The sequence below is a fragment of the Xylocopa sonorina genome, chromosome 15, assembly GCF_050948175.1.
Source record: "Xylocopa sonorina isolate GNS202 chromosome 15, iyXylSono1_principal, whole genome shotgun sequence".
Classification (NCBI taxonomy): Eukaryota; Metazoa; Arthropoda; class Insecta; order Hymenoptera; family Apidae; genus Xylocopa; species Xylocopa sonorina.
Genome location: NC_135207.1, coordinates 1,043,660 through 1,067,781, shown reverse-complemented (window position 1 = coordinate 1,067,781; position 24,122 = coordinate 1,043,660). Strand labels below are relative to the sequence as shown.

Genomic DNA, 24,122 nt, shown 5'->3' with positions numbered 1-24,122 from the left:
CTTTATCTCTGAAAGTAATATTTAGGAACGATAAAACTAGATTTGCGATATTCTTACATCCATTATTTATGTAGGACCGACAGTCGATAACAGCATCCGCGCACGCAAGTGCACACACACACACGCGCGTACGGGTACGTGAGAATCGACGAGAGTTCTACCTATATACAGTTAAATGCGTACACAAACGTATCGTCTGGTCTGCAAACATCGGGTCAGTCAGTCAGTCAGTGGCAAGAAAAAATGGCGGAAGTCGAGTTGAACGTCGACAACCTGATACAAAGATTGTTGGAAGGTACGTGATAAAAAAGGGAGCCCCACGTGAAAAGAAAGTGTGAAGTTGTTCTCGGTAACGTCGTCTTCGGTTTGGTGTACAATTCAGTCGAGAGTATTTATTCGTTCAATGTCCAGTGGAAAACTCGTCTAGCGAAGTCGCGCCGCGTACGAGTATATATATATATATGTATATGTATAATATATACATAGATATGTATATATATATATATACACACACACGTTTCTTTTCAGCCGAAGGAAGATTAAAATCGTGCGCGATCTACTTTATGACATCTGATATATCTGTGCGTTTTAATAATTATTACGAATACGATTTTCCTCGTGTATCCTCTTTTGTCGAAAATTCGTCTTAATTTACGATCCGTGGAAAGAGAGAGAGAGAGAGCGAGAGAGTGAGAGAGAGAAAGAGAGAGAAAAGAAAAAAAAAGAAAAAGATATCGATCTTCCAGTGTTGCAGTCGCCACTAATTCCTTAGACATGGGACAGACGTTCTTGGACTTTTATTCTGTACTTTTTCTTTCATTTCCTCAGAAGGCGAAACTATTTTCTTTTGTTTGTTCTGTTCTCTCATGCTACATGTCGGAACTCGTCGCGGTAAAGTATACCACACGCAGAAAGACCAGGTTCAGAAGAAAGCCAAGCTAAAAGATATTTTCTCGTCGGATTTTGTCGGTATGCAACCAAAAGGAAACCAACCCCAAAATGTAGCTCTTTTACTCCGTTCTTTAGTGCGTCTTTTTGTTTCTTTTTTTCCTTTCTACTTTTTTTTTTTTTACCTGCCTCAACGTCTCGTGCGTCTGACCGCCTCGCCATCGTTTTGCTTATGATTTACAATGTAAAATGATGTAGAAGCTAGATATACATACATAGTCTTGTGCCACCTGCAACATCGAAGTTCTCCCAAGATATCATCTTCGTTCTCAGTGAACTATATCATTATAATGATAATGTCCCATCAGCTTTTCTGGTATCATTCAGTGTACACGCATATAAATCTACTTTCTTGCGTTTTCTCTTATGTTCTTTTCTCTTGTAAGATTCTTTTGGAGGAGCAAAAAGAAGGAAAGAGAGTGACGGGAGCACAGTGGTTTCGTTCTAGTATAGAATTCTAATAAAATATTTTTATCACGCGTGTAGAATGCTAATCTAACATATTATGACACGTGAAATGTATGATTTCTACTTTCTTTTGCTATATAAGTATATACATTTGTATTATATACTTTGGTTTCCACGAGAACTAATCTTTAAATATAACACAATAGCCGGTTTATGAAAATTACAGTATAATGATGGTTTCATTGCAAATGTCTCCATGTCTCAAATAGTATAACGATTGTGCTCCAAAGCTGGAAATTTTTAATAAAATATAATATATATAAATCAAAATACGATATCTGTTGGCTTTTGGGACCATGTCTATACAAAGAAAGCATTGAGCTCTTTCAGCGACAGATTCTATTTACGTAAAGGGTACAATTTGTAATAATTCAATTTGCACGCAAAATTTTGCTTGAATGCAGATTAGTTTTACTTGCATGCATCATACATATAACACTTGTCAGTGTCGATTCATGACTGAGCTTCTATAAAATTCTCGATATGTGTATACCTACTATTAATCTTTTAGCGAATCAACTATCTTTTACAAGAATAACAATCACATTCTTTTTAAAGATCTCACCGCACTGTTTGATGTATCTTCGTGAATATGTTATTAGTGTCAATGTTCATATTATTTTGGCATATGTTTCTTTGAATGTGTACAATCAATAAATGTATCTTGTGACACTGAGTTTATTGAATTATGACATACAAGTATTATAAATAATACGTTTGTTATCTATGAAAGAATTAACATGCGTTAAATGTGTCTGTTACTATTCGATAAAAAGTTTCATCTTTTTCTAGGATCGCTGGAAAATCTTTAGCAATTAGAATGATGATATAAACGCTTGGTGGAGAATAATCATTTCGATCTTTTCTGCGTGTCCCTACAATATCTTCGTGTATTTTATGACGAAAAATAATTTTTTTTTACAAATATGTCTATTGCAATAAGCAAATTACTGATATTCTCAAATAAATTTCTAATCGTATCTTAAAGATTAATTTAGACGTGAGTGATCAAATATAACGATGACGAAGACTACGATTTTTCCATCGTACGCCCAGTTTCTGTAAATAACTGGAATATTAATAGACGTTATTTTCGACGTTTTCCCGTTTTCCGAAATCTCTACTCTACTTATGGTACAGGAACTTTTTTCTCTTCTCTCCCCGCCATTAACGATGGTGCTTAGATTACTCGTTGACGTGACCTTGCTGATACGCAGTTTTCCAATAATCACCATCGGCCCAGTTTAAACACACCATGAATTCCTTTACAGCTATAAATAATTCACGCGACACTGATACAAAGTTCCAAAGAATATAATCTGCGGATAAAATTTCACGTTTCTTTGCTTGTTCCGTGATCATTTCTTTGTACGTGTTTTTGCGCCGTCTATACATATATATTTGTACATAGCTATACCACGATCAGCGATGTGTCTACACGTGACCACCAGCTAGCTGGCTTCGTGCATTTGTTTTCGACTATTCCGCAAGTTTACGCCTTGTGCGACATTGTTCGTACTCAGAGCCACTTAATCCCTTTCGAAGCATTATAACTACGGTGTGCGATAACATTTTCTATTCTCGACTATTGCATCATACAAATACCTACCTACACGCAGTTCTTCCAAATGACTTAGATAAACAATTCTCTTACTTAGCTCAATTTTTTATTGTTGCTTTTATGCTCAAATTGTTCAACTAAAAATAATAATTAAATATGAAATGTAACGTATGAGTAACGAACTTTGTCCAACTAGTGTTAGTTAGTTAGTTGATCCCTCGAAATCGGTCCGATCGTATATTTACATGTGCAACTAATTCGGAAGAAGTTCTCTTAAATAACCGTAATGGTAAAACAGAACCATAAGATCCGCGTGTAATCTTTCTACCCTTGCCTCCTTTGGAAATCGGTTTTTCGGCATTGAAATACACCTTCATGCTCCAGCGTAGAAGTTATGCTCGATGTATGTGTGTGACAAACAACACTCCGATGCCTCTCCGTGATGCGTCGCCGACCTTACTCCCCCCCCCCCCCCCCCCGCCCCCCCCCCCTTACACTGACCTCCCCCCTGACTGAAAACTAGCGGGAAATGCATTTAAATATGCAAATTTTTGGGCGCAGTCCGAGGATGCCGGCCAGGAAAGACCGTGTTAATGTCGGAGGGCGAGGTGCGCGGCCTTTGCCTCAAGTCACGGGAGATTTTCCTTCAGCAGCCGATCCTGCTCGAGCTGGAGGCGCCACTTAAAATCTGCGGTGATATCCACGGCCAGTACACCGACTTATTACGACTTTTCGAGTATGGCGGTTTCCCGCCAGAGGCGAACTACTTGTTCCTGGGCGATTACGTGGACAGGGGCAAGCAATCGTTAGAGACGATATGTTTATTGCTCGCGTACAAGATCAAGTACCCGGAGAACTTCTTCCTGCTGCGCGGGAACCACGAGTGTGCGAGCATAAACAGGATATACGGTTTCTACGACGAGTGCAAGAGACGGTACAACATTAAGCTATGGAAAACGTTCACGGATTGCTTCAACTGTTTACCAATCGCCGCGATCATCGACGAGAAAATATTCTGTTGTCATGGAGGACTCAGCCCGGATCTTCAGGTGATGTTTATTGTTATAGATGCGTTTAACAATGCTTCTAATTTCCTTGGAGAATTACCGGGAATCAAATTTGTCGATATTCAAATGTTCTTTATCTTCTACGGCGTCATATTTATCTTACTATTGTAGATTGTTTTATCACTTGTATTACACTTACGAGCAACTAAATCGACTCAACCCTCCAGGTAAGCATATAAAGTAAAGTTTTTCAAAAACTGTTGCTGCCAATGGACAAAGAACATATTAGTTTTTAATTATCTGGTATTTATCTTTAAATTGATACCAACATTGTAAAAATTGATCCGATGTTTTTTATATTATGTGACCTGAATTCCAAAGAACAAAAAAAGCTAAAATATCCTTTAAGTTAAGGGTGAGGTAATATCAAGTATTGAAATTTAATAAATTATATAAATTTTCAATGTCAATTTTAACAAAAACATCGTTTAAAAAAAAACGATATTTTAGTTTTTTTGTTCATTGAAATTCAGGTCAGAATTTAAAAAATAGCGGAACAATTTTTACGATGTTGGTTTAAAGTTAAATACTAATATGTTTTTTGTGTCCATTGGCTGCAACATTTCTGAAAAAATTTACTTCATGTGTGTACCTGAATGGTTGAGTCAATTTAGCTGCTCGTAAGTGTATTATACAATAGAAACTATGCTTTAAATAATTGAATAACTTAATGTTTGAGTGAAAAAAGTTCGTGTATAATTTGGAAATATTTTTCAGATAATGGTATTAAAAATCAGGTGTTTTTAATAGTATTTTTAATATTTTTAGTTGGTATATTTTATCATTGTACAGTTAGCTTATCAAGAAAGTTATTTATAGCAATCGCTAGTCTACAGCTTTTATATCAATCTGAGAAATCATAGTCGAATGTAATTATTTTTATTTTGCCAACAAACAAAATTTCTATTATGGAGGATTATGTATGGTCTTACTACATGTGACGCTAACTCTGCCACATTAAATACTAACTCGTTTAGCAATGCGGTGCTGTTTTCTGGGTTAACTCATTTTTTTTTGCCATTGAATCACTCGCAGCGTCTGTTTGATAAAATAAAACACAAAAAGACGCAAAGAGGATAAATTCTAACTGTGTAATTTGTTCGTAATAATGTGAATGGCTACTCTAATCGACTCTCCCTAATAGACACTATTATGGTTTCAATTATTGATATTCAATTATTCACGGATAGACTATCAATATATTTTTAAACATGCTTTTTTGAGGAGAGTAACAATTATAATGGGCTAAACTATCAGCACAACAGAACTCACTGTTCTAGTGTTTTCTTTTTTTTCGCAAGTTTTTCAAAAACTTGATAGTTGTGAAGAAATATGTGACATCTCTATGTTTATATAACTGCACGTTTATCTTTATCTATAATCGTTGCATGTTTATATAACTATTTTTACAAGATTAATCGCGACTTTAAAGATTGTCAAGAATAAAGGAAGATTATACAGTTAATAAAAAGAAAAAAAACGTTCTCGACACTCGTTAGGAGATAAAGTATGTGAAAGAGGATATCGTTTTTGTAACAGTATCGCACTAAAATCGTAAGAAATTAAATAACATTGGCGAATTTATATAGTATGCGTATCAAATTGTACTTATCACGCGGTTTCAAAAGTAGTTCGCCAAGTTTTCAAATTGTCAAATAATCCGTTCTTTATTTCAAAGATATTAGGAAGACTGTTTAGTGTAAGATGGAGTTTACAAAATATTTTGGAATTTGAAACGTAACATAAAAATAAATATAATGGTAGAAAGATGAAAACAAATTGTAGTATTTAGAATGAAATTTTGAATGACTGAGAATGAGTTTTGAAACGCAATTATTAATTGTTTACACAAAATTTTTAATTGCTTTGTGTTGTCAGCTGTAACGACAAATAACGATAAATGAATTTCTGATGGAAAAATAGAAATTCAATTGATCGACGCAATTCTGTGGTAATTGTAATCAAATATTTGGTTCGAATCAAGTTTCTTCTGAAGCTTTTGAACGTTTCACTTTTACGTTAAAACCTTACTTCGCAAGTAAGCATGTTAGTTCGTGTAAGAAAATTTAACACGATATATTGATTTCCTATTTATACTCAACGTAAGACGGATAAATATTAAAAGTTTCATCCCTATTAAAATGTTAAAAGACTAATATCTTGTCGAGATAAATTATCGATTGGTTCTCATTCATAAAAAACTAATCGTTCGGAACGCTTCTTTAAAAACTACTTTAGACCTTTAATTATTTAATGTTTATAATTATACGGTTTTATCACTCGTAAAACATTCACATATTTTAATCTTTCCAGTTGTTTAGCAAACTACCGATTCGTTATCGCTTCTATAAAATTTATATTTCAACCAACGTTTCCTTAAAATAACATCTTATTAACGTTTCTATTTCTTTTTAAATACATGAGATTATTTAACATCATAGCTTTACATAGACGCTTTGCCTTCACGACTGACAGTGAGAAATATCCGAATTGTTTCTTTTGTCCAACAGAACATGGAGCAAATCAAAAGAATTATGCGCCCGACAGATGTACCTGACACTGGCCTTCTCTGCGACTTGTTATGGTCAGATCCAGACAAAGAAGTCCAGGTATTACGATCATTTCAGTAATTTCCAGGTATCCAATTGGTGGAATGTACGATTGCACGTCGTTTATCGTGTTGTGCAGGGATGGGGCGAGAACGACAGAGGCGTATCTTTCACATTCGGGCCAGACGTGGTCTCGAAGTTCTTGAATCGCCACGATATGGATTTGATATGCAGGGCGCATCAAGTAGTCGAAGATGGCTACGAGTTCTTTGCGAAGCGGCAGCTGGTTACGCTGTTCTCCGCGCCGAATTATTGCGGGGAGTTCGACAATGCCGGAGGGATGATGAGCGTTGATGAGACTCTAATGTGCAGTTTTCAGGTATTGCTATTATCTATATAGAGTATAAGGGTAACGTAGAAGGTGTTCCAGGATTTTATCATCAAACGGTGTCAACGAGCTCCTCGTCTAGGAGGAAAACGTAAGGGGAAAGTAAAGTATATTACACGTTTTAAAAGTTGGCACAGAAATATGATTCGCAATCTGCTCGAAAGAGAAATCGAACGGTATTGTATTCATTTTATATTTCATTTCTCTGTCTTAAACGCCTGTGGGTTCTTCATTTTAAATATTGCCAAATGTATTACATCATTTTTTAATTTCTTACTCTATACGGAGAGTGCAACAAATGTACCAGATTCAATGTTTTATAAGCTTAGCGTTGAATCTCGAGTATCAGAGCAAAGAATCGATCCGTCTTGTGTTTCCATTTTTCTTGTAATATTTTAACTCCGCAGCAGACCGGGAATTTGTATGTGATTCTTCTCACGCGAATAGAGATGGTTTTCGTAAAATCCAATAGTTTGAATTACCTTGTCGCAGGTTTGTAGGCAGTCACGACTTCTTGTTGGTGAAAGGTAAGATAACAAGAAATTCTAGTTTGTACAGTGTATGAAGGTTAACCTTTGGAGAGTCGACGATTGATACAGCACAACAATCGCAGTTTCGATTACTATAAATGGATTTTTCCTATAACCGTTTGAGAACTGCTTGCCGTTCAATATGACTGGTTTCGATTCAAATAAAAGATTTGGTTTTCAAATTTTTATTAGTTTCCAAGATATTAACAAAAAACTTTTGACTAACCTTCTCTCTATACAGACGTTATTTTCGCTGATATTAGTTGGTTTGGTATCTGTAAGGTTTCTCACATAAAATTAATTACATTTTATTATTTATTAAAACGGACGTCCGCGTTTTGCTAATATCTCGAAATCTAATAAAAACTCGGAGTACATTTTTTTATTTAAATTCCCTTTGTCTCAAATTGCATAGCGATTAAGGATTGGGAAAGTTTTAATGCGAATTCGTTCAATATTAATCGCATGCAAATTTTCAAGTAGGACACTCTGTATGCATGAGAGTATTTTTACGTATAAATGTATACATATGCACTGAAGAAATACTAATATACAGGTGTTCCCAGTGAATTTCCTAAAAAAGAATCTCGGAAATAACTTGACCCTATTTAATGAAATTTATAAAAATATCTTAAATTGCTTTTTCGTTAAGGATTTCTTTCACAATGAGCAAGCTTTGGCGAACAGAAACAGCAGTGTGCTGTTCCATGAAAAAGCATAAAATTAAAATAAAAAAAAAAAGAAAAATGAAGATGGTCGTGATTTGTTCACCTATGTTGTTTGTTTTTTAAATTTAAGTGTTACTTTTCAAATCGCATGGCTTTTCTGCTCTCTAAAGGTTAACGGCATACGAGTAAGTTGCAATCTATGCGACGCATGGAGATCATTATGAAGAAAGGTCCTGGAACACCTCGCATAATGTAGCTGTCGCACATACAATTTTTGTTTTCCACTTTTCTGTTATAATTGTGATGTACGTGCAGATATTGAAACCGTCAGAGAAGAAAGCTAAATACCAGTACTTAAGTTTGAATACGGGTCAAGCGACGAGACCATCGACACCACAAAGGAATCCAGCCAAAAAGAAATGACAGCCTTGTACTCGGCTTTTCCTACAATTAAGGAAGCTCGTCGACAAGGCGACAAAATTTCTATTAAGACGTGAACATTAAGAGAGCATAACGATTATACGATATGTTCTGTATCACTAAACTAGCAGTTATGCCAAAAAAATGGAAAAAAAAACAGACGAATAGATAAAACAAAACAAAACAAAACAAAAAAAGAACAGGAACGAACGGGTTGAGACACACGGTAGTGATGTTTGGTCGTCCGGGAATTATTTGTGATCGTTAAAGACTTTAACAAACGAAAACAAGAGCTATTGTAATTTCTTTTATTCGCGTATGATTTAAATCTAGCATTTTTAAAAGTAATTATTATTAATATTAGTACTATTATTTTTACTATTAATTTTATTTTTATTATTATTATTATTATCATTATTATTATGATTATTATTATTATTATTATCATTATTATTATTATTATTATTACTGCTATTATTATTATTATTATTACTATTATTATTACTACGTTGACTGATTAGTGATTAAAAAAGATAACCGTGTACGGATAGAGACCCGCCTGAGTGTGTTTGTTACGGAACGTTTAACAAAAACAAACAGAAAAGAAAAAAAAACAGAACAATTCATACTTGGCTAATGCTCTTCGTTTGGTATTATTCCGCGTTTAAAAATGGACGACACCAGTGGAAGTGTACATAAGACTTATTTCTTCCTTGACTCACGTCTTAATAAAATAAGTAATATAAATAATTGAAATGCGAACGCACTTCGTTGCATTAAATTTGAACCACAAGGATCACTTCCGTGTATTTTCTGCGTTGATTATACAGGATGTTTCATAATATGTAAATAGAGCTTGGGTGGTCAAAATTCAGCGTATAAGAACAACTGGGAAAGTTCATATAAATATACAGACGTCTGATAGGACCAAAAAAAATTGATTAATTTATAATCTATAAAAATCTATCTAAATCTATAAACATCTCTCGTTTTAGACTTTCCGATCTGGCAGAGATTTCTCAAGTTCATATCAGTGATACGTTTATACGAACTTTGTTTTCCTTGTTTCTCTGCGCTGGATCCACCGCTAAACTTGCACCCATACACGCATATATTATGGAACATCCTACGTTTACGCGTCATAAGTATTCTACTATATGCAACGGGTGGTCCTAGTTTTGCCATTAGCGGTTTGAAACGAATATTCCGATATTCTCATTTCGACTATTTATTGCTTCCATGTTGGACGTTTTAGTGTAATTACTAGGCATCGCTAATTAATTCCTAATTACCCTCTACAATCTATTGTATTATTGCCATCGCTTCGCGCAGCTAATTTCGATTGGTATCGTTTACTAAGACGTGCATCGTGTACATAAATACTTCCCTTCGTTTCACTCCGCATTTTCTTTCTCTTATTTCCGTTCGCCACGGATCACATCTCCACGGACAGTTGTTAGATATCATTAGTTGCGCAGTATTCCCAAAACTATCGACATGCACGTTCCAAGGTACATCGTAGGGATGTTAGGTCATTTATTCTCGATGTGAGCGAGAGGTCAGAGAGCAAACAGAGAAACAGTATTTTTAAGACGGTGATTCTACGTGGATTAATTATTATCGCCTTTGATCGAATGAACCAGATAAGGGATTAATGAGAATTCGACGATTAATTCAGATGCAAAATATACTTATTAAGAGGTTGTAATGTAAGAAGATGAATCTCAGTCGTTGAGAGGTTTTAATCGTGCGATGAAATAGATGAAATATATTATATATATATATATATACTATTTAAATGATTTACAGAAATACCAAATCGTTAAAATGCAATTATACTTCTCGTATGTACTATTGTATTTCACTTTCAGACGTTCCGTCACTTTCGTTTCCCTAACGTGTGCAACTTGACCATGCTTGATATTTTCTTAATCGACACAGTTTTCACTCAAACTTCGCGAAAAAGTTTTGGACATTTCCAAGGAGTGTTGCGTGGAACGTTCCTTGTATCGAGTACTCTCTTCTTCTATTAAGTTGTGCAATGTAAAGAGTAGTATTAAAAGATGAGTTTAGAAAGTACCAGAAACGATGATTTTACTTAAATCGCCGACGTGCATAGGAAATAAGTGTCTCTAAGAGGGTTTACGAAGAGTACTTTAGTAAAAAAAAAACGAGAAGAAAAATGATACGCTATGTGAAAGATGCAAAAAAAAAAGAAAAAAACTATAAAACGAAAAGTACATTAGACCGCGCCACATCATCGGAGTAATTCATAATTACAGTCGTCAGAAAGCGTGAATTTGTCAACGTATTATCTGAAAGTGAAATAAATCGACTTTGATATATCGTTAGACGATAAAATATACGGCTAGCGTGTTTGTTTGTACGAATATTTGTAATTTATGTTTGTTTGAAGAGAAAAAAAGAAGAATTGTTATTTAACCTGCGAGGATAAATGATTGTGAATTTTTTTTCTGTATTCACGAAACTTCTATAATCGATTTATTACGGACTGATTATTATACATATAAATATCTATAGGCGTTTAGGCAATCTCTACAAGAAATTACGCGGCGGTCCATGTCAGCCATAAAACCGTTTTCTTTTCCTCCTCACAGTGTTCGCTATTTTATCCTTTTATCTAATTATTTCCCCCCTCCGGTATAAGTTGAATTGCGTAGGAGAAGCGGTTGTGATCCACAGATACGCGTTTTGGTCTGAAATTCATAAATTCTGCACGCAGATATTATACTTGTAAACGGCTGATCGGTCGTCTATTCGACGATGCTCTACCGGATGGAAGACAAATAAAGTGTATCACTATAAATCGAGTGGAAATGACCTGTGTGAAATGGGCTGTCTTATTGTTACATCGATCGAATTTCGGCAGAACGCGCCAATGGCAATGACATCCTAAAGATGTAAAACTTTCAGATAATAAACATGCATATTGTTGTACAAACCTGTTGTTCTAGTTACACCGCCATTCTTAGCTAAAATGTCTTTGCAAGCAAAGTTAAAATGTCCTGTACACTTTGAATGTTTCACTTGTTACACCCAAGTTGTTTCGCTGGTTAATTTACGTAAAACCATTAAGCTAAGAAGGGCAGTACAGATGTTCTTAGATGCGGTCGATAAAGTTAATCCCCTACTGCCCGTAGCAAATTTTATTCTTTTAAGTATTCGTAATACGTACGTGCAATGAGAATCTAATCGGCTGGTATAGGTAGAGTTTGCAAAAACCTGGTTTTCGGGTTTTCACTTATGATTTTCAGTCGCGTTTTTTAATAAAACATAAAAATAAGACTATTACTTTAAATATACAATAAAATTTACCTAGAACATACAAGGCTACAAAGCAAGGAAAATAAATAAAAATATATTCAAGAGAAAATGTAACAATTAGAACTATTTTTTATTTAAGAATTATACAAAGAAAACTAACTTTAAACTAATTTTATAATTAATATTTCATTATGCGAAAAGAATAGAAAAGTAGCATGAAATAATATTTAAGGCGAACTAATGCGTCCACCGGTCATATTTGGTATAGAAATTACCGTCGATCGGAAGAACCAGGTGCTATGGTCAGGTAAATTTGAACAAAAAATCCGTTAACCAGGTTTGCAAGCCCTAGGTATAAGATTGAAAATGTGAGCTTACCGGGCAGTAGAGGGTTAAAAGAGATAAGAGGTAGAGAGCGATAAGATCGCACGTACGTCGTATATATACGTTTTCGAAAAAAAGAAGATTTGTAGTAAAATTTGGGCAGTGTTTATTTTATTCGTAGACAACACGAACGAATAGTACAATAAACCATGGTGACGTGAAACGTTAATAAATAATAGAACTCCGTGGACGATGATACGCACTGTGAGAAGAGAAATAATCAGGCAATAGGTGACGGATGGTTGCATAGGGTACGATGTAAATATTCTTTCGCATCTTTTTTTTTTGTTATCTTTTTTCGTAATTTTATTTGACTTTTCTCGTCGGTTTTTTTTTCGTATCACGCGTTCCATGCGGGGCGGACATAGTCATCAGTAGACGTGAGCTGCAAAAAGATCGATTCACCGATCAGACACAAAGGATTAATCGATAAATAAAACAAGATTAAATTAGCTTCGAGAGTTCTAATTGTACCAATCGAATAATCAGTTTGAAATTATTACGTTTCCTGGCACGTTTATCAAATTATTTTTATTATCTAGGAACATTTTACGTTTAAGTAAACTTCTTTCGAACTCTCGAAACGCGTTAACACTAGGGCACAATAGGTGTACGTACAGTAAGAATTGGAGTACTTTCAACAAAGGATAGGAGAATCTTTACACGAACACAAAAATAAGTGTTCGACACGGATCGTGTTTCCGGTGTCCGTCGATATCTCGCGTGGCATCTAAAGCTATTGTGTTATGAAATCCGAATGTTGTCTGCAAACACAAACCACCGACGGATCTGTGGCCGCGAACGATATGCAAGTAACTCCTCGACAACTTGAAACAAGAGTTCTTTTGTATTCCGAGAGTTTCTGTTTGCAGGATACGAATAGCTCTTCGGTCGATATGTACACATTGTATATTCGTATACGTATTAGTAGGGATTCCATATCTTTTAAATAGAAAACTGGGACGTATTTACAGAAAAAGAAAACAGTTTTTATGTGGTGCAATTATGAAAGTGATGCTAATTATTTGAAGAAAAATGAATTAACCGTTGAACGTGTAGTGTTGTTATTTGATAAATTAAATTTTTCAATGTAACATACGTATAAAATGATAAGAAGTATGAAGTTGTGCAATGTCTGACTAAACATAATCATTTAATTATAGCCATCCAGTTGTTAAAATCCTCTTTTCAACTAAAAAATCCAAAGGAATGAAATTAAAAGCAGATTTTTCTACAGTTTGTTGATACGCAAATTACCGTGAATTCAGAATATTTTAAATCCACATAACTCGACTGTTTTTTTTTCCAAATAATTCAGCGTGTGAACGAAGAATTATTTTATAAAATATAAGACCTTCGACAAATAAAACAAACAAACATAGACATTTTAGAAACTTTGGCATTTTCTCAAAACATGGCACTGGAGTAAAATGGAAAGAGAAAGACCAAAAAATTGTCCCAGAAAAATCGTAACGCATGGGATCCCTAATATTAATCAAATAAAATGTACATAGAGAAGATCGAGTTCTAACTAAAAAAGAAAAAAAAAGAAAAAAAATGTAATAGAAGGGGCATTGTAAATCCAGGCACATAAATCACTTACAGAATACAGACAAAATTTGTGGCAACAATTCTTCGTTACTTAAATGGATGATTGTTTCGACTTTTAAATGGTAAGTAGTTTATGATCGTTCGAACAGTTCAGATAACACGAGCTACGTAACGTTTTATTTTTCTCTAAACTAGAAAACGACTTCATTCCTTTTTTTTTGTTTTATTGTTGCCGTGTTACGTTTGTTACGTTTAGCTGCTAGCAGCGTGTTAATTGATAAATACACCTCGTCGTAGCCAGAAATATGTACAGCGGTATGCAGTGATCGGTTCCTCCTGATTATTTGTTCACAGAATTAAACAGAGTGAAGGGGTGACAATAAAGGGAGGCAAAACACTTGGCCACATTCTAATCTTATCGCTCACTTTTGTTCTTAATATGTGGTACGTTTATTGTACCACGGGCTTGTAAAGTGAAATCGTGGAACCGGCTGCGAATAATAGTAGTATAACGATCCTGAAATACAACAGATATATTCGAGTTGTACATCACTTTCGATCACTTTGAGATGTGGGAATATATTTTTCCATTTCGTCTTTTTCTCTTTTTTTCCAATATTTCCTTCGTAATCTTTTCGTATTCATTTCTCGAAGGCAACTCGACTCATGACTATCTCTTTTTTCATCGAAATAGGTTAGTAACCGATTTTCGATACAATTTAATTGGAATAATTCGCGTTCGAATAGATATTACAGTTTTAACAGAAATGCCGGTCGATCGAGGCGTACATGCACGGTGATCCACTGTTGGGAAAATAATCTAGCAGATGGACGACAGCCGAAAGAAGGACTTCGTACCAAGGTCAAGCTTGTTTGCAAGCTTGTCAAAGATTGTCACTCATCGGAACGAGAGTACATATTACACTATTCTCGATGATTTTAAAGTTGCAGTTACATGTACAACTGACATTCGCATAGTTCTGTTATTGTCTGTATCACTTTAGATTCACCGAGATAGAAAAAATAAAAAATACCTTAATCGTTCTATTCTAAACAATTTCTTTTTCATTCTTCACCAATTTAGATATATGATAAAAAAAGATTATAGCACAAATGGAAATAATAGTCGATTATCTGTAACCCAACAGAACAAATCAGACACGAATTAAAGTGATAACGAAAACGCGTTGAAAAGTAATAGAAAGTTACTGAATTATTTAAAGAACGACGTTGCTTTCAAAATGATTTGAAACAAAATTGCTACGTTATTGAAGAAAATTGATAGAATAATGTATGGAGTGGACAAAGAAAATGCTTATTCTTTGACGGTGGTATTATTACGGTGACATTTGAGTCGCCAAAGTACCGGAAGTAGTAGTTCCACCATATGCTACGATGCTCCTCCTTTTATTATGCAATATAAAATCTCTCTGACCGTAATATCGGGCGAGGTTCGTGCTTTGTGCTATTTAGCAGCCCGTATGATTTGCGTTTTTATAAATAAACATCAGATTGCCATCTTAAAACTGTTTTCCATTGATCTTTGCATACTCGTGTAAGTTACAGGGATACGCGTGGCATTAAATGCACTACATGTGGTTATTTATAGTGATTGTACTTTTGAATAAGTTAGAATAACGGAGACAATTTAATTCAAATAAATAATTGAAAAAAAACAAAAATGATTATTAAATTTTTGGAGAAGCAATTTAAAAACTTTGAATCATTGATTTTGTTGAAACTTTATAGAATCTGGGGCAAAGTGTACAGTCCGAAACTAAAATTTGTTATCCCGGGATATATGTATAGTTATCAAATATCGGAATAAATATTCTTCGTGTTAATCAATAACGGGGGGAAAACTGAAATCGAAACTAACTTTTGTCTCAGTACAAATTTCTAAGGTATTTTTTATTCTTTTATCAATGCGTTTAGCTTAGCTAATATTTTGGATTGAAGTAATATTTTGTTTTTCTTACGCAGTTCGGAAAAACTACGAAACTCTCGTTCGAATTATTTAAAAAGTAAACATTTTTTATCAATATCGTCGCTATCTGCGCATCACCTAGTAGCTTCATCTTTCTCCTAAAAATTCTGAACTCTTTGCGAAAAACAGACAAAATTGTACGGTCATGAAATTTCCAACTTGCATAACACGCGCAACTTTCAATCATCTGCGAAAGAATATCGTAATCTCGCGCCAAATAATGTACGTTACGCGTGGCACGTCGATCGTTCAGCTCACGAGCAGCGATGCCACTCGCAGCGTTGAATAATATGATTTTAATAGAGCGCGACGCGGCGACGTGATCATTAAATAATCGAGCCAAGAGGAAGGAATATTTGGCTCGGAAGTGGTGTCTGGCACGAGCAGCCGCGAGTTTCGCGGATCACTCGAGGAAACAATCGGTTCTGCACTCGTGCCAGACGCTAAACAATTGCCTACGGGTAACGCGAAACGTGCGCAAGTGTGATTTCCACACGGTAACGCGGGTTGCATAATCGAGCACTCGATCGAACGTCGTAAAACAGTAACTGTAAAAAGCTGATAATTGGCAACAATTTTTCCGCGGTTCTTTCGAACCACGACATTATATTCTACCGTTTCTCGTTGTATTTTGGTTTCAAGGTAGAATTTGCTTTTCAAAGCGGATCGGTGCAAATCGTCGAACAACCTTGTACATTTAGATATATTTTTGCCTCTTATTGCAATTTTCTTACGCGAGCTTGACCTTACTTTTGGTGGATGAAAAGTGTCGCAGAAAAAGAATATTATTTAATATAATCATATTCTATCTTGAATTCCTTTTTCGTAATAGTTTCTCGCTCCTTGTCCGAGATAATGCGCATCTACAGTTATTTACATAAATTTTGTTAAGAAAAATACGATAGAAAATACACCCATAAATCTGCCTATAAAGTGTTAACGAAAAAACGGAAGAAAAGGAACTCTTTTTAATAATGCGATATTCATAAACCACAAATAATTAATACAAAAATATATCACGAATCAATCCTTTTAAATAGAACTTTTTAACTTTCAGTATTTTATTTAAGTCTAAACGATCATTCCTATCGAAAGTAGTATCGTAATAAAAGTAAAAAGTAACAGTTTCACTAAAATAAAACTAAAACAAAAAAAGAAGGAGACAAAAAGCAGGCGAATCGTCAGTCTGTTGTCTACAGTGTCCAAAGAAAAATGCAGCTACTTTTATACAAACAAAGCTTGAACTGATTTCTTCAACAAATCGACATTATTAAGAAGAATGAACCGAGGCTGCAACGTTGACCCTGAACGGGTTGACCGCGTACCGCAGCCAGTAATAATAAACCTAGGGTGGCTGTTTCTCAGACAAAGAGCGACCTTTTGTTCATCAAAGTGTCGTTAATAAAAAAAGGCATAGGGGTTACGTACCGAAAGGCCTGATTGGATGTCGGCTCCACAGGTAGCTACGTTTAATAGGGCTAAGGTAACTGTCCCTCAGATAGAACGGGGTGCTTCTCGCAGCGTAACTCGGTATATAGGGAGCGTAGCTGGGGTACCACCACGGGTCCCTGGTGAAAGCACTGACCGGCGCCATTGGTGATGGCTCGAGAAGGTCGAACAGTGGCTTCTTACGAAGTAACGAGGGGAACAACGATGGCAAGTAATCGTAATCGGTAATCAGATTACCTGAAATTTAAAGTAGCGCTCTCAGTGCCCGATATCGATATCCGTGGATTTTTTTTGTTCTCGTTGTTCAGTCGTAGATCGTGCAATAAAATTCTGCGGTTTCGAGATCTTTTAATTCTGTTTCTTGGAGGAAATTGTGAATATTCTTTTACAATTGATTACAGTCTAAGTGAAAAAAATTCGATAAATCTGTTTGGATACATGCAATCGCTATAATAATATTATAATTGTAATTAAACATTAGCGGATAAGAATTTAACGTTTGAGACTTTGATGTAGAATTATAAAAATAATTATCGTAACTGTAATTAAATTAATATGTTGATTTGTTCCTAATTATTAAAAAAAGAAATTGGTAAATTTAAATCTTTTAAATTGGTAAATTAATAGATTCATCTGTCTTGTTAGCAGAATTCACTTGGCGAGAAATCAAATAATTTTTTGGTACTTTCAATCCATTTACAAAAATCACTGATTGAATTAAAAAAAATAAAATAACACTACTGTATTTGCCTATTTGCAAAAACATTATACAACTTCAATACTTGTACTAAAACGAGTAATAAAACGAGTAAATAATAGGTAATGGTATCAGCAGCAAGGTTGCACATCACTGTACTAAATAATTACAATCTTCTCCAAAAATCGAAACATTTCGCGAACTTTCGTATTAGCACCAACAATCTTCGCTCAACTAGAAAAACTGTCACAGCGTTCAATTGACGTACGTTACATCTTCTTCACTACTGTAACAACAATCTTCGTAATTCGTTGTTATAAAAAAAAAAAAAAAAAAAAATAGAAAAAAGGCACCGAATTTTAAAGCACGATAATCCACAGATAGCATTATTTCCATTACCGAATTGAAGTTCGTCTATTAAATTGTGTTAAGACCACCGAGCGGTTCGATACGACCGCGAGAAAGGTGAGATGGTGGCCGAAGCGAGAAGCGAGAAGCGAGAAACGGCGCGTGGAGAATACTCACCGTGAATATCGAACAATCGTTTCGTACTGAGCGGTGGGCTTATGTGCCGGGCCAGCAAAGGCGATTTGCTTGGATACATTCTGTCGATGTCTGCCAAGCGATTCAGATGATCGGCCCAAGCTTGTTCAGGGTCGAACGGTTTCGCTGTATCGGTGATATTTATGGCAATGAAACAAAAATTTCGTGGCAATGATACATATGCTAGCATTCCTCACGGTTTCGACCCGCGAACCCGTTGGCATCGAATAATCTGTCTTTTATTTCGATGTACACGATATATCCGGATGTAAACGTTCTCTTATTCAATTTATTGTTCATTTCGGAGCAGGGGTGGCAATTGCGTGGCACGCGTGCCAAACTTGGCACGCCAGGCAATTTTCCTGGTACCTCAGCAAATCTCAAATATCAATAAAAATAAAGAAGAAGATAAATAAAGCTTGCTCTTGTGAAAGTGTTTTTTCCTGTACTAAATCGTGTACCGTTAAAGGCTAGAAATAGAGTGACAGAGGAACTCTATTCTGCTGAGTCTTAAAAATCTTACATCGTTAACACGAAGTAGAAAACTTGTACTGAATTCTTTTATATTAAGTAAATATTATACTTTATCCTCTTTGCATTTCAATTTATTTTAATTTTTGCACTTTGATAAGATCCTATTTGTCACCCCTATTCTTTAGAGCCACTATTCTAGTTTAATTGAAACTTCTGTACATAGGGTAAGTTGAAATACGTGATTGTAATACAAAGTGTGACATAATTTCAAGATATAATGCTTAAACAATTTTTAAATGAACTTAAAGAAAAGAAATTTAGTTTGCACTGAATCGCAAAAATTGTACATTTTTTAATTAATAAATAATAGATTGTCTTCTGCCGTTCAATAACTGTACTAATAACAATTTGTAATAGTATCATTCTACTATTCGAACTGTCGATATTACGATTTGTAGATTGCGAATACTTATGCCGATTCAAACTTACAAGAATTAACTCAAAATATTAGCTGTATTTTATTCAAAATACTTTACGTACTTTTTTGCACATTTTTACACTTTTTTCTGTATTTCGATATTATACGATAAACCGCATTTGCATATCACACAGAAAGCGGATTAAAAATTGTACATCAACTTTAGCAAAAAAATAATTAAATAATTAAGTGTTCCGTCAATAAGAGATAAAAAATTGTAACGATCGTTCTATCACGTACTTCACGTCTCACTCTATACTTCAATTAGATTATTCGAGTACATCTTGGAGTTAATAGATGTATAAAAATATTTCTATAGTTCCTTTGAACTCTTGCACGTTTCTAGTTTGTTTCTCATTCGTCTCAACGAGTTCTTCAGGGTTCCACCATTGCAGGAATGCAGTCGATAAAATTAATGCGACGTCGAGAATGCAACGGATCGTCTCAAATTACAACATCGCGCGAAGTATTGATCTATCGACAACAGGGCGCCGGTTTCTCGACGTTACATGTTTAAACAAACGATACTATGAATGAAACAGCGAGAGAATTTGTTCTATAAAAAAAAGTAATGAAATCGCTAATATTAATTCTGCTCTCTTTAAATTTGCTATGAATTTATTGTAAAACAAATAGTCTCGCGATCTCAATGCTATAATTGTAAAACGCAAGTGAAAAATCGAGTCTGATTTTCGATGCCGTAAATCGAACTCGATCCTTTGTTACATAGGCTTGCAACTGTCTTCGAGTAAAGAAGAGATACATGGTACAACGTGTTATTAAAAATATATGGTTTAAAATAAAATATATTGAAATTTAATAGATAAATTAATTATAGAATAACATTGTAAATTAATTATAAGTTGTCAGACACTTTGCAAAAGAATCGAAACAACTTTTACTTTAAATCGTGGAGTTCGAAGATTATGAAATATTCTAAACTAGTTGAAAAGAATTGTAGAATCATCTACAATATTTCAATATTGATATGCAAAGCTCTAATATTTTAAATAATATAAATTAATATTATAATATTGTACCTGTAATAATAGTTGCGCGTTAACTGTATATACTTTGGTAGATCAAGATAAGGCATTAAATAGTCAACCGAGTACCAAAGTAGATGCAGTCGTACATGATCGTGATACCCGAATAATATAACTATTGTTACTCGCGCATACAGGAGAATAAAGCAATCACCGATTTATTCTCGAGAGTGAAATTTCCCAACGTACGTACACATGTATACGATATTGAGAAACGTACATACATTGTCAAATTTGGCTCTCGAAAGAAACTTTCGACTGCTTCATTCTCAAGTTGGCACGCGTCAAGATACGTGACCACGTCACGTCACGTCGAAACGCGATAGTCTCTCTAACGTAATCGTTCAGCTTTTGAACAGTGCCAAACTAATAATTGACATTGTTTCTATTTATGATAATACACGGTCCCTTATATTCGTTTCTTTTACTCGAAGAAGCTGCAAATTCCACTGAGAAGGACAAATCACATTCTACAGTAGAGAAAAAAAGTAAAGAAAAATTAACAAGTCCACATAAACAACATATCAACTAAACTATAGAGAGACTCTCACTTCCTCCGATAGTCTTTTATCGATGAATCGTTCTACGTGGTGTACCGTCATGTGCTACGAATGATCGCGATACCTAATTAGATAAATGTGAATACCGTATGGTGTACCATCGGTTCGATTTTATCGCGAGTCTGGTCGGAATGTGCCGAACTACGATTCCTTTGCGTTTCATTCTCTCTGATTTAGTAGGTTTAGCTTGAAGCAGTCTACGGTTTGCGCGCGCAGAAGAAAAAACGATGCGTTTTAAGTGTTAATGACGGTATGTTGTTATTTGTTAGCGTTCTAGGTTGTGGTACCATGCAACGTTGATGTATCTACAGGTGGCTTCAGTTAAAAAGTTGGTGAACAAGTATTTGGCGAAATTGTTTGAGAAGTTTTCTCGAATAAAAAGTCAGAGTCTTATTGTCAGAATGGTTTAAGTGCCAAGTCACTTGTCATCGACTTATTTTCTTTTTATATACATTTTCACGAAAAAACTGTAAATTGCAATCGTACATGGAATAATTAAGATTTGAACCTGTAGGCAGCACTTTTTACTCGGTACTGACTCCTATAACGTTCACCAAAATGTCTTCCAGTTACCTAACACACTTCATTTAAAAAAAGAATAAAAAAAAAAAACATTTGACTATTGTTAAACCGTCTTGTTTTCATCAATCCTAATCTATTAAAACGAGTAAGTAGGAGTGCGAGGTGCTAGTTAAGAATAACAAGGGTTCCATCCCCGTTTTTCATCCCCGACTTTAGAAGCCGTGCGTGTTCCACCTAACAAAGCTCATCGAAGCACGATTCTTTCCTTCTAAAAGAGAAAAAAACGGAACAGTGTCGAATCGCTCTCACAAAAAGGAAGAAATATAACACGACGCCACGTAACACGTGTAAAAAAGCATACTAACCTGGTGGGGAGAAAAAATCGCCGGAAAAAATCGCATCTTCCTCCCCGGAGAGGAGAAAAAACGGCTGTTCGTAATTATCCAAAAATACATATCTTTTTTTTCTTAACTCTGCTCGCCGATCGCTCAATGAATCGCAATATGTACGCTTAAAAATTTGCCCCAAAACGTTACGTTTCCGTTCTACCCTCAAACATCACATCACGTCTATCAATCGTCTGATTTCGTCGCTTTATAGTAAACGTAATTTATAAATTGCGGTAATTATTTGCTTCTAAATATTTGTTTAATTTAGAAGACGGTAAGAGATGGTATGATTATGTATTTATAGGTATAGGTATACAGAAATACGATAAAAGTTGATAAGTGTGATGTTTAAGGATTGAAGGTTAAAAGTACGTGGCCATCAACGAGACTGAACGAAACACCGATCGCTATCTATGTGTAACATTTCTATACAGTTGGGTTTCGTCTGAATTCAGTTTAAGTTTACAAGAAAATTTCACTAATCTAGTTAATTAATGAGGCGTTGTCGAAGGAAAGAATTACAATTGTATGAGTATCGGTAAGCTGGTGAAAGGTTCTGGGAAGGGTCGGGTGTTTTCAAATAGAAAAAAATGTACATGCCATCTCCTGAAAAAGATAGAAATTTTTTCTGGGATCTAGCTGAAATTAATGTTTGCCGCTTGTTAGTCAGAGAAGTATAGAAATATTGTATGTACGCGAGTGATATTACAGTAAAGCGTGTATTAATCAATTGGTGTCATATCGATTATGTCAATTGTTTCACATCGTCCTTGTATTATATCTTCGTGTGTCAATCATTTTATCCTAGTTTATTGCCAGTTGTAATGAGCAGACTGTGCGTGTTTATGCAAATTCGTGTTTGGATAAACATAATTAAAAAGAATGGAATTTGAATAAAAAAGCTTTAACCTCTAAATACATTAGACTTGCTTTAACCTTTAAATACATTGATCGGTATATACATTATACACGATTTTAATTTAAATTTTTTATTTTTATTTTTATGTAACCCGAGATAAAAACGACAAAGAAAATTTATTTCATTTTAGTTTAAATAGATTAATCAATTTAACTACTATATTTTGATTCTTGACTACTTATATTTTGATCCAGCAATATTTAACTTCTAAGTTTGCATAAGTATCACAGTCTAGTAATAAGTCATGGTAACAGTAAAAGGTTACGAAGCGAATAATAAGATGAGATAAGTGACGATATCGCATTCAAGAGATCAGTAGTAAAAATTAGAACGCGAAAGCGTCGAGAGAAAATTTCCAGCTTTTTCAAGTTTGGCGGCCATATCAAACTTCCTTTTATTCTCTTTTCGCATATCCTGTTTTCGTTTCTTTCTTTTAGCAAATTCAGTTTTGTGCTACGGATATTTACCATCGACTTGTTATTGTACACTCGTGCTTTCTATTTTTTTTTCTTTTTTTCTACATTTTCTAATTATATCCTTTCTTTTCCTTTTGCTTTTTAAACAATCGTGCGTCTTGTTTCTCTGATCCAAATTACCAAGGACGCCTGTTACGTGAAATCAAACCGCAACCTCCACCTCAGCTGCAAGAGTTAATTTTTCCTAAATACAAAAGCTCCCCTTTGTAACCCGGCAAAAAATCGAAAAATCAAAAATCCCGCGGATCACGGTTCCGGCGAAACGTTACGAAAAATGTTCTTAGTTATAAAAATCGTCGTTAAAAAATATCATGTACACTTCGTAACAAGGTGGAACAGTTGTATTCCGTTCAACAAATAAATGTCGCCTTGTTAAAAATGAAAAAATAGCCGAAAAATCGTTGGCGAAACGTTCGTTCGTTGCGTTACTTGATTTTATTGGAAAGTTCACATGTATACAGCGTGTACAGCAGCTTTCTCGTGCTTGTTGCAAACAATTTCTTGTACTTGATCCATTGCGTCGACCACTGTTTCAAAATGGCTTCGGTCTGGTTCCAGTTCCGGGTGCTCATCAAAAACCGCCGATAAGTCGATACTCTCTCGACGATCGTTTGAACACATCGATGGAGAGAAAACGGTGCACGTAGCGACACTCTGCGCGTTTCATTCAAGATCGTTGCTTTCGTTTCGCGTATCGATGAGGAGAATGGGTTAATGTTGGATTGTTGTTACATGTGCTGTGTGTGTGTCAGTTGGGCCATTT

General features: G+C 34.9%; 3 protein-coding genes across 5 annotated transcripts in view; 1 reads left to right on the top strand and 2 right to left on the bottom strand.

The window, feature by feature from the left end:
* LOC143430606 (circadian clock-controlled protein daywake) overlaps positions 1-24,122 on the bottom strand; it is a 210,144-nt gene that overhangs the window by 91,136 nt on the left and 94,886 nt on the right. The window lies entirely within an intron of this gene.
* LOC143430600 (serine/threonine-protein phosphatase PP1-beta catalytic subunit) lies at positions 137-9,191 on the top strand. 2 transcript variants are annotated; one of them, XM_076906948.1, is made up of 6 exons: positions 185-295; positions 898-969; positions 3,539-4,026; positions 6,555-6,653; positions 6,733-6,972; positions 8,495-9,191. In XM_076906948.1, exons 1-6 carry the CDS (start codon positions 244-246, stop codon positions 8,600-8,602), a joined length of 1,059 nt encoding a protein of 352 aa, XP_076763063.1. In that variant the 5' UTR covers positions 185-243; the 3' UTR covers positions 8,603-9,191. The 2 variants fall into 2 exon arrangements, with proteins under 2 accessions (XP_076763065.1, XP_076763063.1); XM_076906950.1 differs by lacking the exon at positions 898-969 and having other exon boundaries at positions 137-295.
* Positions 12,351-24,122, bottom strand: part of Mf (myofilin) — a 28,461-nt gene continuing 16,689 nt past the window's right edge. The window contains exons 5-8 of one of the 2 annotated variants that reach the window (XM_076906954.1): positions 18,478-18,621; positions 17,235-17,492; positions 14,246-14,336; positions 12,351-12,653 (exon numbers count right to left, since the gene is read on the bottom strand). In XM_076906954.1, coding sequence (XP_076763069.1) covers positions 14,254-14,336; positions 17,235-17,492; positions 18,478-18,621 — 485 coding nt within the window. In that variant the 3' untranslated portion in view covers positions 12,351-12,653; positions 14,246-14,253. The remainder of the gene's footprint in view (positions 12,654-14,245; positions 14,337-17,234; positions 17,493-18,477; positions 18,622-24,122) is intronic. The other variant, XM_076906955.1, reaches the window with a different exon arrangement.